This window comes from Scyliorhinus canicula, chromosome 23 (assembly GCF_902713615.1).
Source record: "Scyliorhinus canicula chromosome 23, sScyCan1.1, whole genome shotgun sequence".
Classification (NCBI taxonomy): Eukaryota; Metazoa; Chordata; class Chondrichthyes; order Carcharhiniformes; family Scyliorhinidae; genus Scyliorhinus; species Scyliorhinus canicula.
In genome coordinates, this window is record NC_052168.1 from 10983940 (window position 1) to 11007109 (window position 23170).

A 23170-nucleotide genomic window follows, 5' to 3' on the forward strand; every position below is an offset into this window, starting at 1 on the left:
TGGATTCTCCAATCAGCAACACCGAAACCGCTTTGGCCGATCGGCCGGAGAGTCCCTGTTTACGCCAGGGTCGGATCCGTGCGCGGCCGACGGACCCGGCCATTCTCCGGCCATATCCGCAAGTAAAGCTGGGGGCTTTACGCTACGTGGCTGCTAGCCCCTCACTGGACGGGGGATCGATGCGGGGGCGCCGCCGACTTTCTGGTCGTAAGACCAGACGGATCCTGCGGACATAGCCGCAGGATGAGAGAATCCAGCCCTCTGTCTCTATCTACACATTTTTCATTTGAAACACTTATCAAATCATCCATTATTCTAGACATAATAAGCCCCAACATTTCCAGCCGCTCTTTGTATTTGTATTTCTTCATACAGTTGGAAATCCAAGAGAACCTTCAATATCCTTACTGTAAGTGTGGAGTCCAACATTGCATGCAGTACTTTAACTGGGGTCTTGTTAAGGTTTTATGTGAGCTGATCATTACCTTTTGGCTTTTATTTTCTATCCCTCTTGTGATGAAGTCCAGCATTCCATTAGCTTTTATCAGGCTTTGCTGCTTTTACTGTTTTGTAAAGTTGTATCCCCCCCACATCCCTCTGCTCTTCCACATCACCAAGCATAATTACTGCTCTTCTCTTCACAAAATGCATCATCTCACATTTACAGGCATTGAATTCCAGCTGTTTCTTGTTTCGCCCATTTCCCATCTTAGTATTTGATTCCCTTTCCTCTAATCACCTAGTCTAAAGAATTAACTATACCTCTTTATTTTGGCATTCTTTGCAAATTTCAGTTGTAACCTCTCTGGGCTGATATCAAAATCATTGATAAACAGGTTGTGCTCTTTCTCCCTGTCCTTTTCTTCGTAATCAGATGGCCGCAACTAAGGACATAGCAAATGACTAAACAATTACCTGAGTGTTTTATCTCTTTGTGCTGGAGTTACTCACAAGAGCTACAATTAGCAGTGACCTCCTTGAGGTGACTTCAGCAACTCCTCGATATGTACACTGAAGTTTTAACTTTAATATTGTCACAATGAAGCTGTACTTTTCATTTGTTTGTGAATATTTGGAAATCCCTGCCTCTTTCTAGCATTCCTGGTGTCACTAGAGCAGAGTGAATGTAATGAATTGCCAGCATATTTGCAAAGGATGTGCATTTTTTCGCTTGAAGGTGCGTTGAGCACCATCTGGGAAAATATAGACATGGAAACCTTACCGATCCATACAGTTGAGATGCCGACTGCGTGGATCCCCCCCCCCCCCCCCCCCCCCCCCCCCCCCAGAACAATATTATCATCTGGGAGACCGAGGAGAAAAACAGGTTTAAAAACCCCGGCCAATTAGTGGGGGAGAAAGCAGAACAATTCTTTCAACCCCTTTTTAATTAATCTAGTACCCTGGTGCTGATTGACATTACAAGATGGAAATGGTGATCTCTGTTCATATCAGAAGCAGGTCCGGGTTTTTTGCTTGGAAGGAGTTTGGCGAGTCAGCAACCTGTTTGACAGGCACACTCTTCTCTGGGTAAAGAACTTCCCACCTACCATGGTTCTGCCCTTGTGCAACTTGTAAGTGTGGGAATTGGTTACCTCACTTTGGAGAATCAAAGATTTCTTGTTGATTCACAGTAGATCGTTATTTGAGGTATGTAAAATTGGTTTTAAAATCTAGTTTTAGGGGCAGCACGGTGGCGCAGCGGTTAGTACTGGGACTACGGCGCTTGGGACCCGGTTTCGAATCCTGGCCCTGGACCATTGTCCGTGTGGAGTTTGCACATTCTCCCCGTGTCTGTGTGGGTTTCACCTCCACAACCCAAAGATGTGCAGGATAGGTAGATTGGCCACGCTAAATTGCCCCTTAATTGGAAAAAAATATATAATTGGGTACTCTAAATTTATTTTTAAAATCTAGTTGTAGCCTTGTTATTAGAGCTTCAGTAAATCATAGGGCGGCACAGTGGTTAGCACTGTTGCTTCACCTCGTCAGGGACCCGGGTTCGATTCCTAGCTTTGGTCACTGTGTGGAGTTTGCATGCTCTCTCCATTCTGAGGGGGTTTCCTCCGGGTGGTCCGGTTTCCTCCCACAAGTCCCGAAAGATGTACTTGTTAGGTGAATTGGACATTCTGAATTCTCCCTCTGTGTACCCGAACAGGCGCTGGAGTGTGGTGACCAGGGGATTTTCACAGTAACTTCATTGCAGTGTTAATGTAAGCCCACTTGTGACACGAATAAAGACTTATGATGAATAGTTAGCATGTTAGATTTTCCCACAGCCATGGTCTTGGCAACCAACCGTGCAATCGTAGAGTCTGCCCTTTGAATTGTATGGAATGAACTCCTGGGGGGAGAAATCCATTGCCCCTTGCCGCGGTGGCAGAAATTTGAGGAAATTAATTAATAATAGTGTGTGAAGTGCAACATTAAAATATAGTGACTCAGTTGAATTTTTTGTTCTCATCCTGTTTTGGAACCAAATATGTCAAGTGGACAACGCTGTATTTTATAACCAGCGAGAGGAGTGTTTCTGGGACACAATTAATATTGGCTCACTTTCTTTGCATAGAATCCCTAAAGAGACTAGGTCGACTCCTTTGTGTTGGGTTCAATTTAGAGACGCTCCCTAAGGTCTTTGCTTTGTGTTGTCGTGGCAGCAGCCGTAGCCTGCCTTCCGATTGGTCTTCTTAGGAGTCGGTGCTATAAGCACATCAAATGCAGTCAAACTAGTTTGCAGAGTGCTTTGAGCTTGCTGTGTTACAGAGGGGGGACACTTTGCACATGCTATTGTGCCGGGTGGGGGGGGGGGTTGTTTTGTTTGTGTTGGTTTCCTCCAATCTGGCGGTGTAGTGAAATAACAGGGGGGCCCTGGAGCAGTGCAGGATGGTCCTACAGGCTGTAGGGAAGGCACTGGGCTACAAGAAAAGGTAAGAAAGTAAGAGGGAAAGGGAAAAATTGTTTCGGGGAGCGTGCCGCTGAATTGGAGAGTTAGCCCTTGCGAACTTTGAATCAGACCGCAGATCCTTGGGGTCCCAAATGTCTTCCCTACCCGCACTGATCTGAGTAGTGCAGCATTAGCCCAGCCTCTTGATCTGAGATCTTTCAACTGAAGTGTAAAATTGTTTTGTCTTCTCTGCTTTTTTCATTTATTTTAAAGTACCGCAGCGAAAGGGAACAGGTTGAACGAAGTCAGTTTCTGCCCCTCTAACCATAACATGCTCGGCAAAACTTGTAACTTGGGGAGAATCTGTTGACCACGCTGTTTGTTAAATTGTATACTGTTGGACGGCCGGTTAGATGGTCCGCGCTGTGTTTGCTGGTAGGTATTTTGAAACGGGTTACTATCAGAACAGCCCAAACAAGAGGCGCACACATTGTAGAAATGCTGGGTGATGCAGCAGTGCTGACACCAGGTGAGTGCACCGTCTCATGAAGCATTGCACAGTTGTTCAGCCATCTGAGTAGTTTAAAAAACACACACATTTTACCCAGGTGGGAGAAATCGACTGGGGTTCTTGTTCCTGATGAATGCCAAAGATGTATTACAAGGTGGTGTCAGATGAACTAAAAACAGAACATGCTGGGAAAACTGCAAGTCTAGCAGCATCTGTGGAGGGAGTTAATAAGATATGACTTCTTCTGTTTGTATTTCAGATCTCCAGCATTACAGTATTTAGCATTTATTATTATGATAGCTGAATAGTCTTCTGACACTTTCAAAGATCATGCGAATAGAGTGGGCACGGGCAAATATTGAAAGGTAGCAATCATTAGGAGTAGACAGGATGAGGACAAAGAAGTTCAACCTTATAACCTGTCTTGAGGTTTCACACCTTAAGTTAGTGACCGGATTTATGGCCGTTTAAAATTTTTTTTACCAATCCAGTTTCCCTCGTCTCCTGAAAGCAGAAATTCTTGCAAGATTACAGTTCCCATGGGCATCGAGCCTTTCTTAATATCCGAGCCTAGACAGCAAGTGCAGTCATGCTTTTTAACGAGACATGGCGTTACAGACGAGCCTTCTCCGGTCCTACTGCCCAATTACCAGGGCCAAGAATGGAAGCCCCCAGCCAGATGACCTGTTCTTAATCCAGAAATGCTGAGGCCAGCTATAGAATCCACACTGTGACCCTGGCTGGGATGAGCGAGCTCAGCTCAAACTGGCAGTGGAACCTGAGAGCTTCGTGGTTTGTACGGCTCCGGTGCACTCCATTTTTACTTGCTGCGTTGCCAAGACAGTTGGCACTATTAACTGCCACTTTTAGAAGCGTGCCAAATAGTATTTATGGGGTACTTGTATACTGTTTCATATTGTACACAGTGCTTCCTTTCTGCTGCCAGTAGCCCATTGTGTGTTGAGGGATATTCAATATTAGTTTGCAAGGGGAGAGAAGCTGACCAGAATCTGGGTTTCCATAGAATACTATCCTTTGTTTTGTTGCTGTGTTCAAAGACCTGGACTTTTAGTAAAATTACAGGCCTAGATAGTGAATAACTTTAGTAAATCTAATGGTGTGTTGCTATGCGTAAGTCACATTTTAGCAAGATTTTTCTGAAACCATACTTATGAAGTTTATATTTTATTTTAATGCCATATAGCTGAAAGTAATTTGATACATCAAGGCAATATAGACATGTCTCTCAATCTAAAATTGGAGTATTATTATGTTACAAAACCCTCCTCCCCTCTTGGATAACTCAAACTGGCCAAATAGGTTCGTACATATGAAGCCATTGGACCAATTAAGCCCCTCATTTTTTTTTCAGACAATCCCATCTACCTGTCACCTCACCTTATTTAGCAGTCCCTTTTCTCCCCAGACTTACCTAGCTGTCTCTGTTATCTACTGCAATGGCCTCCCCTGGTAACTTATTCAAAAATGTAATTATCCGTTAGGTGAAAATTTCCATGTGATGTCCTTCCTTGTTCTCGTGTGTTGCCTGGTGTTTGCGTCCTTCGCTCTAATTTGCTGGGATCAATTTCCTCATCATTCATTAGTTAAAGCAGCTCAGAAATGCAGACTTTGTTCCTCTTAAGATGATAATGGTAGTGGGAAAGAAAAGTTGGTAATATCAGTTTGACTAGTTGTTCAATGTTTTCAAAGAGGTTGGGGGATTGGGTTTGAGGTTGTGATACATTCACCAGCTTTGCAACAGACTAATCTTCTCAACTATGTTACACCTGTATTTTTTTTAAATAAATTTAGATTACCCTATTATTTTTTCCAAGTAAGGGGCAATTTAGCATGGCCAATCCACCTACTCTGCACATTTTTGGGTTGTGGGGGCGAAACCCACGCAGACACGGGGAGAATGTGCAAACTCCACACAGACAGTGACCCAGAGCCGGGATCGAACCTGGGACCTCAGCGCCGTGAGGCGGTTGCGCTAACCACTAGGCCACCGTGCTGCCCTTGTTACCACTAGGCCACCGTGCTGCCCTTGTTACACCTGTATAATGTATTTCATATGAGCTGTTAACCCAAAGAATGTGGAGGAATGCTGGTTTAGCTCACTGGGCTAAATCGCTGGCTTTTAAAGCAGACCAAGCAGGCCAGCAACACGGTTCGATTCCCGTACCAGCCTCCCCGGACAGGCGCCGGAATGTGGCGACTAGGGGCTTTTCACAGTAACTTCATTGAAGTCTACTCGTGACAATAAGCAATTTTCATTTCATTTTCAATTCAAATTTGGGTGCAGTAATAGCTTTATTTCAAGTTATAGGAACTTGTCCCCTTTGACATCTGCCAAAGGCAAAGAACAAACTTCCAAAACAGCCGATAAAACCACCCTCCATTCCCAAATTGTGATCAGTGTTGCTGAACCTATTTGGCATATAGGAAAAATGCAATATACATTGTGTAGTGTGCTGCTTCTGTGATATTCTCATTTTCAATTGTCCCCACCATCCATAATCACCGGAATGTGACCCTCTCAAGGCGAACTTTATTCGCTCTAGGCTGAGGAACCCAGCCATATCACTAACCCAGGTCTCCACGCTCGGGGTTTCGAGTCCCTCCACATTAACAAGATCCCCGGGCTACCAGGGAGGCAAAGGCCAACAACTCGGCCTCTTTCGCTTCCTGCACTCCTGGATTCTCTGACACCCCAAAGATCGCTATTGTTGGACTCGGCTTCACCTGCGTGTCCAAAATCCTGGATATAGCCCTCGCAAAGCCCTGCCAGAATTCTTTAAGCGCCAGGCATGTCCAAAACATATGGACATGGTCCGTCGGACTCCCTGCACATCTCGTGCACCTGTCCTCCACCCCAAAGAACTTACTCATTCTCGCCGTCGAGGGGCAGCACGGTGGCACAGTGGGTTAGCCCTGCAGCCTCACAGCGCCGAGGTCCCAGGTTCGATCCCGGCTCTGGGTCACTGTCCGTGTGGAGTTTGCACATTCTCCCCGTGTCTGCGTGGGTTTCGCCCCCACAACCCAAAGATGTGCAGGCTAGGTGGATTGGCCACGCTAAATTGCCCCTTAAATGGAAAAAAATAATTGGGTACTCTAAATTTATTTTATTTTTTTAATTCTTGCCGTCGTCATGTGAGCCCGGTGCACCACCTTAAACTGAATTAAACTGAGCATGGCACATGATGCGGACAAATTCAACCTTCCCCGGGCATCAGCCCACAAGCCCTCATCTAGCACCTCGCCCAGCTCCTCCTCCCACTTGCCCTTCAGCTCCTCCACTGAGGCTTCCTCCGCCTCCTGCAGCTCCTGGTATATGTCCGACAACTTCATACAACTCCAACTCCAAGTGCTCTCTACACCCACATTCGGAGTGACAGAATCTATAATTGGTTCCTTTTCCGCCATCTGAGAAGGAATATTGTGAAGATTTCACACACCCACCAAATGTTATCCTTTAATGAAATCCTAGTGACGACAGGCCATAATTTACCTATATTTAACTCAGACAGAATAACCCATGCTGGAATATATAAATATATATATATCCTCTTACATTCCAGATATTTTGAGAAGCTACTTTATACCAGCCTCCCTCCTCCAAAGTTGCCTTGTAAAATGCTCTTGCCTTGCCAAGCTTATGCACCATTTTAGATTGGGTGGATTGGCCACGCTAAATTGCCCCTAAGTGTCCAAAAGGTAAGGTGGCGTTACTGGGTTACAGGGTTACAGGGATAGGGTGGAGGCATGGGCTTGGGTGCGCTTTCCAAGGACCGGTGCAGACTCGATGGGCCGAATGGCCTCCTTTTGCACTGTAAATTCTATGAACTCATTTTTAAAAAAAATGGTTACAAAAAATCATATTCACTTTTTTTGCCAGATTATCTGTGACTTTTAAGCTGGGATCTTTTGATCTGGCTAATTGCGCACCCTGATCACTGGTTTCCCGGCGGCATGGGGTGGATTCAATGGGAAATCCCTTTGACAACGGCGGGACCAGGAGATCCCACTGCCGACCAACGGCATAACCGCCTCCCTCTGCCGAGAAACACGTCACAGGGAGGCCAAAGAATCTCGTCCACTATTTCTCCACCAATTTCCTTTTCCCTGTTTTCCCCTCCTGAAAGATTTAGAAGGTTCAGATGTTTGGAATAGAAAATAACTCCTGTAGCACCACTTTTCAGGCATAAAACAAGTAGAAAGCGAAAGTATCTCTAGGCATTGATTCCGCTGCTGGATTTGTGTGTCCGTTTTTAGCTGCCGACGAATGGTAAATTTTAACTTTAGAAAGAATTAATATAAAAGCATTTTCTATGGAGCCGGAAATCTCAGGCGTGCTTCCCCCATCATCATTTGAATTGAATTAAGTGGATGTATATTCTTTGAAGTATAGATGAATGAGAGGTGATCTCATTGAAGTATATGAAATTCTTTGTCTTTAACAGTTGGGCGTTGAGAGTCTGTTTCCACTGGCTGCAGATCTAGGGGTCATAGAGACAGGATAAGCGGTGAGCCATTTACTGCTGAAATAAGGAAACATTTCTTCACTTTGAGGGTTGTGAATGTTATTGGATACTAAGGGAATCAAGGGGATAGGGCATGAACGTGGAGTTGATCTAGAAGATCGGCCACGATCATATTGAACAGTGAACCAGGCTTGAGGGACCGCATGACCTATTCTGCAGCTATTAGTCCTTGCGATCACCAACTGACCCCAGCTGTTGTTGTGCCAACACCCATTTGGAATATATCTACACAATACTGACGGTCGAGGGCCTAAAATTGAATTTCCCCCTGGTCAAGCTACCTGTAGAGATGTGGCAGCTTGCACTGAACATGTAGATGAGGCCTAAGGGCCAATTCAGCAGTCCTAGACCAAAATAGTGGCCATTATCCTTATGTGGTTCTTGGCAGCACGTGTCCACAAAGTACTTGGGGATGGATGATGGTAGATCATCCTGCCCATAAAGGCACACATATATATGCACAGAGTTACTGGCTAGCAGAGTTACCTTTTCTAGCAGAGAAGCACGGTGGCTAATTGTAATGTTTCTACCATATCCGTAATGAATGAACTCAGTGGAGACTGTAGACTGTGCATGTCTGGCCTGCAAAGCCAGTCTACCCTTCGGGCAAGCTCGATGTTTTGATCCCTAGTTTTTTCAGCTGATCTCACCCGTGTTGTTGGTAGGGATACAATTGGCTGCCTTGATATTCTGAGTTGGAGGAAAATCTTCCAGGTTTCTTACTGCTTATTGCTGATAAGACAAGGGTATTGGCGTGGAGACCACTATTTGGCCGCCACATCGCATCCTGCATCCCCAACCCTCGCCCCCAACCCCAGTTAGCTAGCTTACTGATTCAGACTGTTTAGGTTCATATGAAGAATGGTCACCAGTGTTAAGGAATGGAGACATTCCAATTAAATGTCTCATTTATGTTAAGTATCCAGTAATTGACACTGATATGTAAAGAAACTTCAGGTGGCCTTTGGGGCAGATGATAGAATTTTGTACAGAGTTGTTTTAAAGGAAAATAAAAGTGTTTGTGAGAAGGAGCAGAACTTTTGACTCTTCATACAACAGCAGCTAAACGTCTAACAACCAGATTAGGTACAAGAGGGTGAGCAAAGCTCATGGAACCATAATCCATTGCAAGCCACCACCCTCAAATGAGAAGAGGCAAAGATGGTTGATTAAACGAAAATTTATTTAAAAATCTCTGTTCTGCCCATTTACTTGTTCTAACAAGCTACTGAGAGTGTTTACTGCCCCATCTCTGGAACAGTGCCTGACAAAATGCTTTGAAATGTGAACTTGTAAAAACATAAAAGGATTAATTCCTTTTGTATTAAAACAACCAAATTCCCTCAAGGTGCAGACTTTTGTAAGATGCAAAAGGCAAAGGCAGGCTCTCTAGCCCTTCATGTGATTCCTGCAAAATTCCCGAACCCTCTAGGTAGTTAGTAAATCCTTTTGGCCAAGGCAGTTTTTGGTCCACGAGTTGGGTCTGGCCCAGGTGCTGTCTGGTAACTGACAGTAAGCAAGAAGTGGAGTAGACAAAAGAGGGGCTGAGAGTCAAAAAGCGATGATTAATCGTGGAATGCAGCAAGCCTGAACTCGTATAGCTGCAACAGCCCCGGGGAAATCTGCACACTTGTGTTAGCTAGCTGAAAACAATCTGCTCAAAAATATGTCTCTCTTAATTCACTTTTGATCGTGCTTCCATATATTCACTCTGTTTTCCGTTTATTTTTCTCTTTCAACCTTGTTTAAAATCTCCCCTTGTTTGTTTTCCTCTCTTTTTAACCTTTAATCAATTTAACTATCCTTAAAAAGTCTGTTTTTTTCCCCCCTTGAAATTACATCAGTGTGTTTCTAGAGAAGATGACAATGTAAGAAATAGCAATAGCTAACAATTAAAGAGACTTGTCATTTGGGAGTGGAGAGATAATAGGAATGGCTTTGGACAGTCCAAGTTGTTGAACCTAGTCATCAAATTTTAATTGCTGCCTTGCTTTAAAACAAAATGCCCTTACGATGTTGCTCATGGGGCGTCAGGGAGCATTACAGTTGCATGGCAAATGGAACAAAGGGAACTGAGCAGCCAGATGAGAAGTGTAACAGAGCTAGGAATCGCAAGTGTCAGAGTTGAGATGGAATGGATGGAACAATGCATGAGGCTGGAGTTAAACAAAATTGGTTCCCTGTTTTCTTGGGAACTGAGAGCAATAAGGCAAATAAAGATGCTGGAGGTCAGGCTGAAAGAAAAGATATCAGTTCTGTGTAGCATGATGTCTGTTTCTATTATTATCTATTTCAGGCCATTGTGTAAAGCTAGTTATCAAAGTTTTAAAAAAAAAGAAATGCCAGCATTTATTGCCCATCGCTAGTTTCCCTTGAGAAGATGGTGAATTGCCTTCTCGAACCTTCGCAGTCTGAGTGGCGAAAGCACTCCTGCTGCTGTTAGGTAGGGAACCCAAATGGTCAAATTCAGGCTGATGTGCGACTGGGAGGAAACTCCAGGTTCTGGAATCCCATGCACTTGCAGCCCATGTCCCTCCAGATAGTGGGGGTCTGGGTGGTTCCACTATCAAAACAGCCTTGATCCAAGTACACACTGGAGCCATGGTGCACCTGGTGGTCAATCAAACAATTTGTAGAGCAGGCTTGAGGGGAGAGATGGTCAACTGCTCCTTTTTATTCCTGTTTTTATGCTCTTATGTTCTTTGTCCTGAATGATGTTGATCTTAATTTCAAACGAACAATGTTTCTCTGAGTTTAATTCTGTCAGACTTCCTTTAACTCAGAATTGGCAATGGGGTGAAAGCAGGATTTGCAAACAGCAACTCCCAGTACATTCTGTGATGGTGCAGTACGACTAGATTCGAAAACTTTTTTAGTATGTTCTGCCATATGCCCACCCCATACCTCTGCAGACCTGTACCCTGCCCCAAATTCCACAATGTATTGATGGATAGGAGCAGTCTTGACTGCGCTCTGGAGGTGACGTTCGCTGAGGAGCTTTTTCATTCAAGGTAGCTGGGAACAGATACATTGATACAATAATATTAATTGGGGCAATCTCAAATCGGGTTTGTACCTTAAGGAATTTTAAGAAAACGTGGGGCGGGATTCTCCATTTTGCCGGCAGTCCGGGGGTTTCCCGACGGAGTGGGGTTTCCCATTGTGAGGTAGCCCCACTCCGGCTGGCGTAATGGAGCATCCCACCGGCGGGGTGAAGCAGAAATATGGGGTGGCGAATCCTGCCCATGTTCTTTAAAAAAAAAAGATTTCATTGTTCCGGGTTTTAAAAATTAATTTTTGACAGGATGTGGGCTTTGCTGGCTAGGGCAGTATTTGTTATCCATCCTAATTGCCCTTAAGAAGGTGATGGTGAGCTGCCTTCTTGAACCGTTGCAGTCCATATGGTGTAAGTACACCCACAGTGCTATTGTGGAAGGGTTTCCAAGGTTTTGACCCAGCGACAGTGAAGGAATGGCAATAGATTTCCAAGTCAGGATGGTGAGTGACTTGGAGGGGAACTTGCTCTTGTCCTTCTAGATCAGGGGTGGGCAAACTGCGGGCCGCATGCGGCCCGCCAAAGGTCTTTATGCGGCCCACCAAGATCAAGTCATTAAAAAATTTTTTTTTTTTAATTTTAAGGTTAATGGGGGGGGGGCTGTTGGGTTACTGGTATAGGGTGGATACATTGACTTGAGTAGGGTGATCATTGCTCGGCACAACATGTGTTTCATGTGAAGTTTCTACTTTAAAATATTAATTAATAAAAATTAATTGCTTTTTTTTCTTTAAAAACCTTTATTTTGGCTATTTTAAATATTAATTATTTTACTTAATATACTATGCGGCCCTTTAAAATTACGAATTTCTGAATGTGGCCCTTGCACGGAAAAGTTTGGCCACCCCTGTTCTAGATGGTAGTGGTCATGGGTTTGGAAGGTGTTGTCTAAAGAGCCTTGGTGAGTTGCTGCAGTGCATCTTGTAGATGGTACACTTAGCTGCTACTGTGTGTCGATTGTGGAGGGCGTGAATGCTCGTGGAAAGGGTGGCAATCAAGTGGGGGCTGCCTTGTCCTGAGTGTTGTTGGAGCTGCACCAGGCAAGGGGAGAGTACTCCATCACGCTCCTGACTTGTGCTTTGTAGATGGTGGACAGGCTTTGGGTAGTCGGGAGGTGAATTACTCACCACAGGGTTCCTAGCCTCTGACCTTCTCTTGTAGCCACAGTATTTATATGGCCGGTCCAGTTCAGTTTGTAATCAATGGTTCTCCTTGCTAAATGCTTTATTGCCTTGCATAACTACTTGCCGCGCGTTCATTGATGATATTCCTTCCTGATGACTGTTCTTTGTTACTGTTTTAAGAAAATTGCATTTGGTCCTGTTGGGTGGAAGTGTGTTGGATTCTTTGCCCCTGTGCATTGTGGCATTTTTTGCTGTGTTGAACAAGCACTCCTCACAATAAGATTTTAATTTGATAAAACATTGTTAAGTTTGCTTTGGATTTCCCTTTCTTTCTCCCTACCTCACCATGAACTCGTGTATCACAGGTAAATTTGTTAGTGGTACTGTAGTGGAAAAAACTGCTTACGATGCTGTTGGGGCAACACGGTAGCACATGTGGCGAGCACTGTGGCTTCACTGCGCCAAAGTCCCAGGTTCGATTCCCCGCTGGGTCATTGTCTGTGTGGAGTCAGCACGTTCTCCCCGTGTCTGCGTGGGTTTCCTCCGTGTGCTCCGGTTTCCTTCCAAAGACGCAAGGTTAGGTGGATTGTCCATGCTAAATTGCCCTTAGTGTCCAAAAAGGTTAGGAGGGGTTAGTGGGTTATGGGGATAGGGTGGAAGTGAGAGCTTAAATGGGTCGGTGCAGACTCGATGGGCCGAATGGCCTCCTTCTGCACTGTATTTCTATATGTAGTGTAATGAAGTGAGCAGAACAGCCAGAGTTTGTTTTTCTTTAAATGCATTTTTGTGCTACTGCATGGGGGCACGCTAATGCACTGCACCGCAAAAAAGATTTGGCTCGGATACTGAACTCTCAATTTCAACCACATTGTTTTCAGATGATCCCTCGTTTCTTTTGAAAAACAGTTGCATAATTTTCAAAATGTACTTCTGTGTTTATTTTTTAAGAGTTGGAATGCTGTAACATGTCTGATATGGGTCATTTAGGTTGCTTGGGAAAATTGCTTCTGTTTATGTGTAACCTCTTCACACCAGGGCTGCATTATTGTAAAGGAGAGATGGGCGAGGAGGCACGCACCAATGATGGAGGGAATTGTAAGAATCATCGGGGAAAATGCCTACAAAAATGTGGGAAAATCGCCAACTCTAGTGGTCGTGTACTTGCCGGTATCTTCAGCATTAACATTATAGTTTGTCGTGGTATAAATTGGTAATTAATTGGATCATGTAATCTAACCAGCGAACTCTCATTCTTATGGACACTATCAGTGAGCTCTGTGCTGCTTATGACTAATGACAACCGGGTGGCACAGTGGTTAGCACTGCTGCCTACGGAGCTACGGTCCCAGGTTTGATCCCGGCTCTGGGTCACTGTCCGTGTGGAGTTTGCACATTCTCCCTGTGTCTACGTGGGTTTCACCCCCACAACCCAAAGATGTGCAGGGTAGGTGGATTGGCCACGCTAAATTGCCCCTTAATTGGAAAAAAATAAATGGGTACTTTTTAAAAACTGACTAATGCGGTAGACTGGACTAACAGATAACATCACTGACTTGTACCTAGAACATGTTTTATGATGTAGTGCTGGAAACCTATTTCTGAATTTATTTATAGTTTATCATTTTCTCCCCCAGGAAGACTGCAAAATCAAAGTCAGATGAAAAACTTCCTTCGACTGAAGAGAAAAAGTTGTATCTGGAGGCAGAGTACACCTCGGCCCGAGTGTCTGATGCAGATTTGCCCATGCTCGTGAGCTTGCCCAGAGAAATCGACCAGAATGAATGGTTGGCCAATAACAGTGAGTAAACCTCACAATAAAGGTTCCTAGCCAGGGATTGGTATGGTGACATTGGTCCTTCAGGGCTAGTGTTTGATGGGAATGGAGTTTATTCTCTACCAATTCTCCTTATAGTGATTTCCTAGATATGTTCAGGCAAAGGCTAGCAGCGAGGGGAGATTGAGGTGAAATTGGGTGAGCCAGTCATCTTGTAGATGTTATGGGCCAGGGTTTAGAGAACCCCTAAGTGTATCATGGAGTTAACCTGACCCACAACTTTTACTAGATTGTGGTATGGGGAGCACATGGCCCACTCTACAGGTGTGGTACAGCAGAAATGGAATAGTATTTTTTAAAAAGCAAAACAATGTTTATTCTATGAACTCCAGTTAACCTTTTTAAAACATAGTGAAAATCTTATCGACCATTAATTCAAATACAACCCACAAAGACTACAGCACTAAGTAAACCTTTAAGCCTTCCTTTTTAACATCCATACGACTTAAAAACAAAACCTTTATCAGACAACATCAGGTTAAAGTCACTACTGAAAACATTTATAATTCTGAATTCACCAAATGATCAAGAGATAGTCTTTTGATGGCAGAGAGAACAGCAGTACACCTGCTTGGTCTGGCTTCAGCTCCAACACTGAAAACAAAACTAAAACACACCCTGCAGACTGTTCAAAAACGAAAGTAAAAAGCTGACAGACAGCCCAGCTCCACCCATTCTCTGACATCACTGCAGTAATAAACACCTATTTCTTAAAGGTACTCTCACTAGAGATATTTATATGCACACCCATTTATAAACACCCATTTCTTAAAGGTACTCTCATGTGAATTAGATGCTCTTGCAAATGCTTTTTAAAATAAATTTTGTGCATCCAATCCATTTTCTCCAATTAAGGGGCAATTTAGAGTGGCAAATCCATCTACCCTGCACATCTTTTGGGTTGTGGGGGCGAAACCCACACCAACAAAGGGAGAATGTGCAACTCCACACAGACAGTGACCCAGAGCCCAGAGTGTGGTGAACTCGGCCCAAGGCATTACACAGGCTTGCCACCCCCATATTGATTCTGTATATACCTCCTGCTGCCTCAGGAAGGCAGACAGCATTATCAGAGACCCCTCCCACCCAGGCATTGCCTTCTTCCAGACCCTTCCATCAGTCTGAAGACTTGCACATCCAGACATAGGAACAGCTTCTTCCCCACAGGACCTTGAGACAGCAGTGCTAACCACTGTGCCACCGTGATGCCCCGTTCTTGCAAATGTTCCAGTGACCTTCTAAGGAAGGTATTTGCAAAGGCCTGAGAGAAGATCGGTTGATTCTCTCTCTTTCTTTTGTCCAGGATGTGGTGCTTAGTATAGAAAGCTCAAAAGGAGTGAGTGTAAATAGCTATAGATTAAATGCTGCCTTTAGTACTAGTTTTCCTTAAAAAATATATTTATCATGGGATGCAGATGTCGCTGGCTAAATCAACATTTTACTGCTGATCCCTAATTGCCCTTGGGAAGGTGGTGATAAGGAGCTGCCTTCTTAAACCACTGCAGTCCATGTGGTGTAGGTACTCCTACATTGCTGTTAGGTGGAGCAGTTCCAGGATTTTGACCCAGCAACAGTGAAGGAATGGTCATCTAGTTACAAGTCAGGACAGTGTGTGGTTTTGAGGAGAAATTACAGGTCGTGATGTTCCCATATGTCTGCTGCCCATATCCTTTGAGGTGGAACTACCTTCAGCCCCTCTGTTACTGCCTTCAGCCACTCTGTTAGGAGATCTGCGTTTTCAGCGTCACATTCTCCCGTGATACCTTTTTCTTCCATAAACCACAAGTCTTGACTGTGAGTCACTGGAGGGGGGTCAGTAAAAGTATAACCAGTTTCTTGAGCAGTCTGCTCTAGTAATGCATTCTTTCCTCAATGACCAGTCAAGAAGAACTGGAAACTCTCCGGCTCCTTCCTTCAGGCAGTGAAGCCATTAAAGTGGAGTATTGATTTCCCATTCTTTTACTTTGTACCATTGCGAACACTCCCATTAAAGACTTGTTGTGCTTCATTCTTGACTTCAACATAATTCCAATAGGTTCTAAGACTGCATCCACTGAGTTGTCAGTTACATTGTAAATCGCTCTGCAGCCTCCGAGCACATTTACACAGACCGGAAAAATACTCATGCAGCCCTATTGACCTTGTGCTCATTGGCCGGCTTCTTGGGTATAAATACTCTGCATGGTGTGGTACTGAGCCATTCAGACCATTAGGTGCCAGGACTGATTCTCGGGGTGTGCAAGGTTAGCTGGTGTCCGCCTGGCCAGTAGTAGATCTGTTGTTCTCAAGACCGTTTGCATTAAAAAGAGGAAATTCAGCAAGTCAGTGATCCCTTTTAATAATAATCTTTGTTATTGTCACAATTAAGCTTACATTAACACTGCATTGAAGTTACTGTGAAAAGCCCCTAGTCGACACACTCCAGCGCCTGTTCAGGTAGACGGAGGGAGAATTCAGAATGTCCAATTCGCCTAACAAGCACGTCTTTTGGGATTTGTGGGAGGAAACCGGAGCACCCGGAGGAAACCCACACAGACACTGGGAGAACGTGCAGACTCCGCACAGACAGTGACCCAACCGGGAATTGAACCCGGGACCTGAAGCAACATTGCTAACCACTGTGCTACCGTGCCGCCTGGGAGAGGACGATATCCGGATCTGCTTTGATTCCTTCCACAGCTGAACAGCTTTCTGGTGCTCCAGACTCTTGTGTGGGAGAAGGCAATAAGAAATGCTAGTGCCCAAACCAAAGATGTGCAGGTTGGGTGGATTGGCCAAGCTAAATTGCCCCTTAATCGGAAAAAATAAAGAATTGGGTACTCTAAATTTATAAAAAACGCAGGAAAGGAAAAGAAAAGAAATGCTGGTGCCCATGAAACCATGGTTTTCGGGGGTGGGTGGGGAGCAAGGGCAACAGGGAAACAAAGGTGAGGCATTGATTGCTGGTGTGTCATACGTTGAAAGTTCCTGGACAGAGACATTGGAGAGGATTACCCTCTAACATGGCGTGTGGAGAAATAAAAGAGATATAAAAACCATCAGAATCTCGAGCTCAAGATTCTAGTGTCAGTAATGCCCAGATATCCATTGTTAGTAGTGCTACTTTTTATATATAGGACCAGCCATTGCCAATAAAGCAGGGCATTGTTATTACAATAATTAATTTAGATTGTACCATTGTCTCATATATGTGTTCCTAATTATTTTTGTTTTGATAGCAATGACATTCTTCAATCACATAAATCTGCAGTACAGTGCAATCTCTGAGTTCTGCACAGCAGAGACCTGTCCAGTGATGAATGCATGTAGCATGTAAGTACTTTTTACTTGTTACCGTTATGTACTGCGTATTTTATGTACTTGAGTCTTTTTTAACTAGAAAAAATCCCTACAGTGATCAACTAAAAAAAAATTATCAACTTAAAAAGCAAAAATATGCTATTTCACGGGATATGTGTGTCATCAGCTGGGCCAGAATTTATTGCCCATCATTAATTTCCCTTGAGCAGGTCATGATGAGCTGCCTTCTTGAACTGCTTCAGTCCATGTGGTAGTATAGGCACGCTTACATGCTAGGGTGAGATATCCAGGACTTTGACCTGGTAGCAATGAAGGAACGGCGGTATACTTCCATGGGTGTGGAGGGGAAGTTGCAGGTGGTGGTGTTCCCATGTGCTTGCTGCCCTTGCGCTTCTGGGCGATAGAGGTCGCGGGTTTGGAAGGTGCTGTCGAATGAGAATTGCTGCAGTGCATCTGGTAGATCAGGGTCTTTCAAAGTGCAGGTCCGACCGTGGGCGGGTTTTGGAAAGGTCACTATGCGATCGGTCGCGGCATTCCCACAGTAGCCCTCATCGCGGGAGAAGTGTCTAATCACCTCTGCCGGCACTTTTATTGACAGCAGCCGCCGCTACCACCTTTTAAATTAGAAGAAATTAGACTGTGTGCAGTCTTCCAGGCAGAAGCGGCAGCAGTGAGTGGGTCATGCACCCTGCACACTGGGTGTCAAGCGCCCCCTGTTTATGTGCTTTTAACGCCAAATCATGGGGTTGAGCCTCTTCCATTTTCTAGCTGTTGGAAAGCAAGGCAAGAGGACCGTGAAGATGAATCATTTTTTTTCAAGTAAGGGATGGCGAGAGACACAAATAGGCAGAGTGCCTACTGGACAGGATCTTGCATCTGAATCTGCTGGAGAGAGCTGCTCAGGACAGGACAGAGCAATGCTAGTCTTAGTTCTGTACAGAGCCTCTGGTTAACAGCCTTCAAATTAGAAACTTAACTTAGGAACAAAGCAGTGTAAAGATGATTTCTTGAGGTACGGTTTTGTCAATTGTGTCAATGCAAATAAGGATGCAAAGCCCATGTGTGTTACATGCAGGCAAGTACTGACAAGTAAGAGAAGTTTCAGATTTTGAAAGAGAAGTAGTGGGTGAAAAAATTCCTTTTGAGGTTGAGACCCCAGAGTCAGTTATTAACTTACAGCTGACTCCAAAATAAAAGACTACATTGCTGTACCTGACCTGTGATAGCACATCAAAACACGTCTAAAGCCCATGAAGCTGTCAGCATTCAGGATTAGCTTCTCCCAGGAGTGTCCAGTGCTGATAAAACAAGCATTTTATTCCCATTGTTCGTCATGACAACCTACATATAGGTGGTACAGTGGTTAGCACTGGGACTACGGCGCTGAGGACCGAGGTTCAAATCCCAGCCCTATGATACTGTCTGTGTGGAGTTTGCACATTCTCCCCATGCCTGCGTGGGTTCCACCCCCACAACCCAAAGACGTGCAGGTTGGGTGGATTGGCTAAATGTTATGCTAACTTGCCCCTCAATTGGAAAAAATAATAATTGGGCATTCTTAAAGTTTTTAAAAAAATGACAACCTACATGTGCGAGTTTGGATTTTCCGTCCTCCGAAAGATGAAGACTACACAAAGGAACTGGCTAAACACCTGAACACATTGCCATCTCCTCTTCTCAACCTGATTGGAGTGAGATCGTAAGGACCAAGCAGGCAGCCCTTTTGCATAAAGGTTAAAGTGGTGACGTGTGTTGCGAAGGTCAGCTGGTGTTGTCCGCGAAGGTCATCCAGCGTGGGTCATGAAGGTCAGCTGGTTAGCAAAAATGAATCCCCGGGGGAAAAAAGTTTGAAAAACACTGTAGATGTGTCATGGTGGTGCAGGCGCGATCGTTCAAGGTGGCACAACAAACAGCTGCTTTATCCAGGATGATATTGTCACAGAATTCCCAGCCTCTGGCTTGCTCTTGTAGCCACAGTATTTATAGGGTCAGTGGTAATCCCCAGGATGTTAATAACGGAGAATTTAGTTACGGTAATGCCAATGAATGTCAAAGGTAATTGTCTGGCACTTATGTAGCACAAATTTTATTTCCCATTTATCAACTGAAGCCTGACTGTTGTCCAGGTCTTGCTGTGTGTAGACCTGGATTTCTTTTGTATCTGAGGAGTCATAAACATTCTGCAATCATCAGTGAACATCCCCACTTCCGACCTTATGATGGAGGACAGGTCATTGATAAAGCAGCTGAAGGTGGTTGGGCCTCGGGCCATACCCTCTGGAACTCCTGCAAAGATTTAAAAAAAAATTTTTTTGAGTACCCAATTCATTTTTTTCCAATTAAGGGGCAATTTATCGTGGCCAATCCACCTATCCTGCACATCTTTGGGTGGTGGGGGCGAAACCCACGCAAACATGGAGAGAATGTGCAAAATCCACATGGACAGTGACCCAGAGCCGGGATCGAACCAGGGTCCTCAATGCCGTGAGGCAGCAGTGCTAACCTCTGCCACCATGCTGCCCCACTCCTGCAAAGATGGCCTGGGACTGAGATAATTGACAACCATAACCATATTGTGCTACGTATAGCACTCGGCAGCACAGTGGTTAGCACTGTTGCTTCACAGCTCCAGGGTCCCAGGTTCGATTGCCGACTTGGGTCACTGTCAGTGCGGAGTCTACACGTTCTCCCCGTGTCTGCGCGGGTTTCCTCCGGGTGCCCCGGTTTCCTCCCACAGTCCAAAGACGTGCAGGTTAGGTGGATTGGCCATGATATATTGCCCTTACTGTCCAAAAAATGGTTGGGTGGTGTTACTGGGTTACGGGGATAGAGTGGAGGTGGGCTTAAGCGGGCTGCTCTTTCCAAGGGCCAGTACAGACTCAATGTGCCGAATGGCCTCCTGCACTGTACATTCTATGACTCCAACCTGTGCAAGTGTTTTTTCGCCCTGATTCCCATTGTCTCCAATTTTGTGAGGGCTTCCTGATGCCATACTCGGTCAAATGCTTCCTGGATATCAAGGGCAGTGAGTCTTCTCTCACCCCTTGAGTTTAGCTCTTTCTCCATTTTTGGACAAAGACTGTAATGTTAAGAGCTGAGTGGTACTCATGGAACTCAAACTGAGCAGGTTATTACTGAATAAGTGCCATTGGAGAGGACACACCTTCCGTTATTTTGCTGATGATGGAGAGTAGACTGATGGGGCAGTAATTGGCTAGTTTGGATTTGTCTTGCTTTTCTGCACAGATAGATGCCAATGTTGCACTGGACCAGCTTGGTGAGGGGTGTGGCTAGTTCTGGAACACTAGTTAGTCTTCAGTACTATTGCCAGAATGTAATCAGAGTCTATAACCTTTGCGGTATCCAGTGCCTTCAGCCATTTCTTGATATCACATGAAGTGAATTGAATTGGGTGAAGACTGACATGTGATGCTGTGGACCCCAGGGGAAGGTCATGATGGATCATCCAGTCAGCACTTCTGGCTGAAGATGGCTTCAGTCTTGTCTTTTGTGCTGATGTGCTTGCCTCCCTCATCATTGAGGATGGGGATATTTGTGGAGCTTCCTCTGCCTCCACTTAGTTGTTTAATTGTCCACCACCATTCATGACTGGATGTGGTAGGACTGTAGAGTTTAGGTCTGATCCGGTGGTTGTGGGATTACTTGCTTACGCTGTTTGGCATTCAAATAGCTTTACTAGGTTGACACCTCATTAGCACTATGCCACCACCTCCCTTTGCTAATGTGATGCATTTAACAACTGAAATCGCAGATGAGGCCATTGCCAATGTGCTCAAAGGAAACAACACCGGCTCCATGGAGTACACAAAGAAGAAATGTGGAGGTCAGACATATTCACATACAGCTTATCGAGAGCAAAGCTTAGGGTGGCGCAGTGGCTAGCACTGCTGTCTCACGGCACTGAGGACCTGGGTTCGATCCCGGCCCCCTCACTGTTTGTGTGGAGTTTGTACGTTCTCCCCTTGTCTGCATGGGTCTCGCCCCCACAACCCAAAAGAAGCGAATTGGCCATGCTAAATTGCCCCTTAATTGGGGAAAAAAACGAATTGAGTACTCTAAATTTATTAAAAAAGAGAGGAGACCTTTGTGTCATTGGTCAAAGCTGGATGAAGAGTCAGAAAATGCTCTTAAGACCAGCATCCAGGATTCTGCTGTTGGGGCTGATGCTGCCATTATAGAGCAGCCTGGGGGAACCAATCCAGCTGCCTCTTTTGGCTCATGGCGAAGCAGAGAGAGCCATGGAAGGGGGAGAAAATACCTCCAATCGAATGAGCATCATTTTCAATAACAACATAATAACATTTTGCGACCCCAGTGATGCAGCAAGCGCTCAGTCCCCATCTCGGGCAGCGTTGCTGTGCAACGAGCAAATCAAAGTGGCCCCCAAAATACAATCCCAAAGCTGATTTTTTAAAAATCATTGACGTATGAAAGTATACTCGGAAAATACTTCCAGGGCAGCAACCTATGTTCTGCAGTTATTGCCTGATAACGATGCAGCACCATTGTCATTTGACTGAGCTGAAGTGTTCAAACACTGCTGCAAGTATAAACGAGTATTGTGTTATGTTAGTAATATGGCCGGTGTGTAGCACATGTTGGTGCTTTTACATCTGTTCAATTGTTAATGACAGTTTAAATTTTAATGGCTGCGCCTGTATCCTTGTCACCCCACCTGTCTGATAGAATACCATGTGGAGCTCCCCCTGTGGCTTAGCAACTCCAAGTGCCATGCAACACCAGCCACAATAAGTCCCTTTTGAGGCACGGTCTGTTGATCTTTGCTGTGTAGTGGCTTGGGCACTTCATTTGGTCCCCATACTTTTAAAAGTGATTTGTAAAAGAAGCAAATGCGATGCGAGGAAAAACTTTTCACACGAGTGGTTCAGGTCTAGCATGCACTGCCTAGGAGTGAGGTAGAGGCAGATTCAATCGAGGCACTCGAGAGGGCATTAGATGAGGGTACGAATCGAATGACAGTACAGGCTTGAGGGGCCAAATTTCTCTGTTTTACAAAATGCTTTTTGTTGATGTGAGGATAGCCTTGGAATCACCTTGGAACAGTATACAATGTACTCACTGATCGTGGCCATGCAGATGTGTTGTTGATCTCCATGTTACTCACCCTGTCTCTTATCATTTGTTTCATTGTAACAGTCAGTACTTCTGGACAGATGAGCGAGGGAAGAAAATAAAGTGTACTGCACCTCAGTATATTGACCTAGTGATGACGCATATTCAAAAACTACTGACCGATGAGGAAATTTTCCCCACCAAGTATGGTGAGTTTTTCAAAAATTAATTTAACAAATGTATGTCCATGTGTGTGATGTGCTTCCCACCTGTTACCTGTCCCAAATCAAAAAGAGCATTTGTGTGCAAACAGGAAACTGATCGGCTCGCACTTAACTCTCAATCTAAGAATTTACTGTAAACTTGACTTTTACAGGGCAGCACGGTGGCACAGTGGTTAGCCCTGCAGCCTCACGGCGCTGAGGTCCCAGGTTCAATCCCGGCTCTGGGTCACTGTCCGTGTGGAGTTTGCACATTCTCCCCGTGTTTGCGTGGGTTTCACCCCCACGACCCAAAGATGTGCAGGGTAGGTGGATTGGCCACGCTAAATTGCCCCTGAATTGGAAAAGAAATCAATTGGGTACTCTAAATTTTATTTATTTTTTAAATAAAAAATAAACTTGACTTTTACTCCCTGGTTTTCATTCCCAAAATGATTACATGGCAAACAAATATTGTAGTGATCTGTGTTGTTGAGCCGCGATGGTAACTCTATAATAAGAACTGACATGTCAATCTTGACATCTTTGCCGCCCATAAATCACTTCTCCAACAACACCACAGTGCCACCTGTATCCCCTTTATATTTGGTTCAGTCCAGTAAA

The 23170-nt window shown here is 44.7% G+C and overlaps 1 protein-coding gene across 2 annotated transcripts in view; it reads left to right on the forward strand.

Moving 5' to 3' along the window:
- LOC119956332 (MOB kinase activator 2-like) overlaps positions 1–23170 on the forward strand; it is a 50437-nt gene that overhangs the window by 21575 nt on the left and 5692 nt on the right. Inside the window, exons 1-4 of one of the 2 annotated variants that reach the window (XM_038783473.1) lie at positions 2736–2927; positions 13753–13916; positions 17171–17264; positions 22431–22555. In XM_038783473.1, coding sequence (XP_038639401.1) covers positions 2884–2927; positions 13753–13916; positions 17171–17264; positions 22431–22555 — 427 coding nt within the window. In that variant the 5' untranslated portion in view covers positions 2736–2883. Of the gene's footprint in view, positions 1–2735; positions 2928–13752; positions 13917–17170; positions 17265–22430; positions 22556–23170 lie in introns of those variants that run through there. The other variant, XM_038783474.1, reaches the window with a different exon arrangement.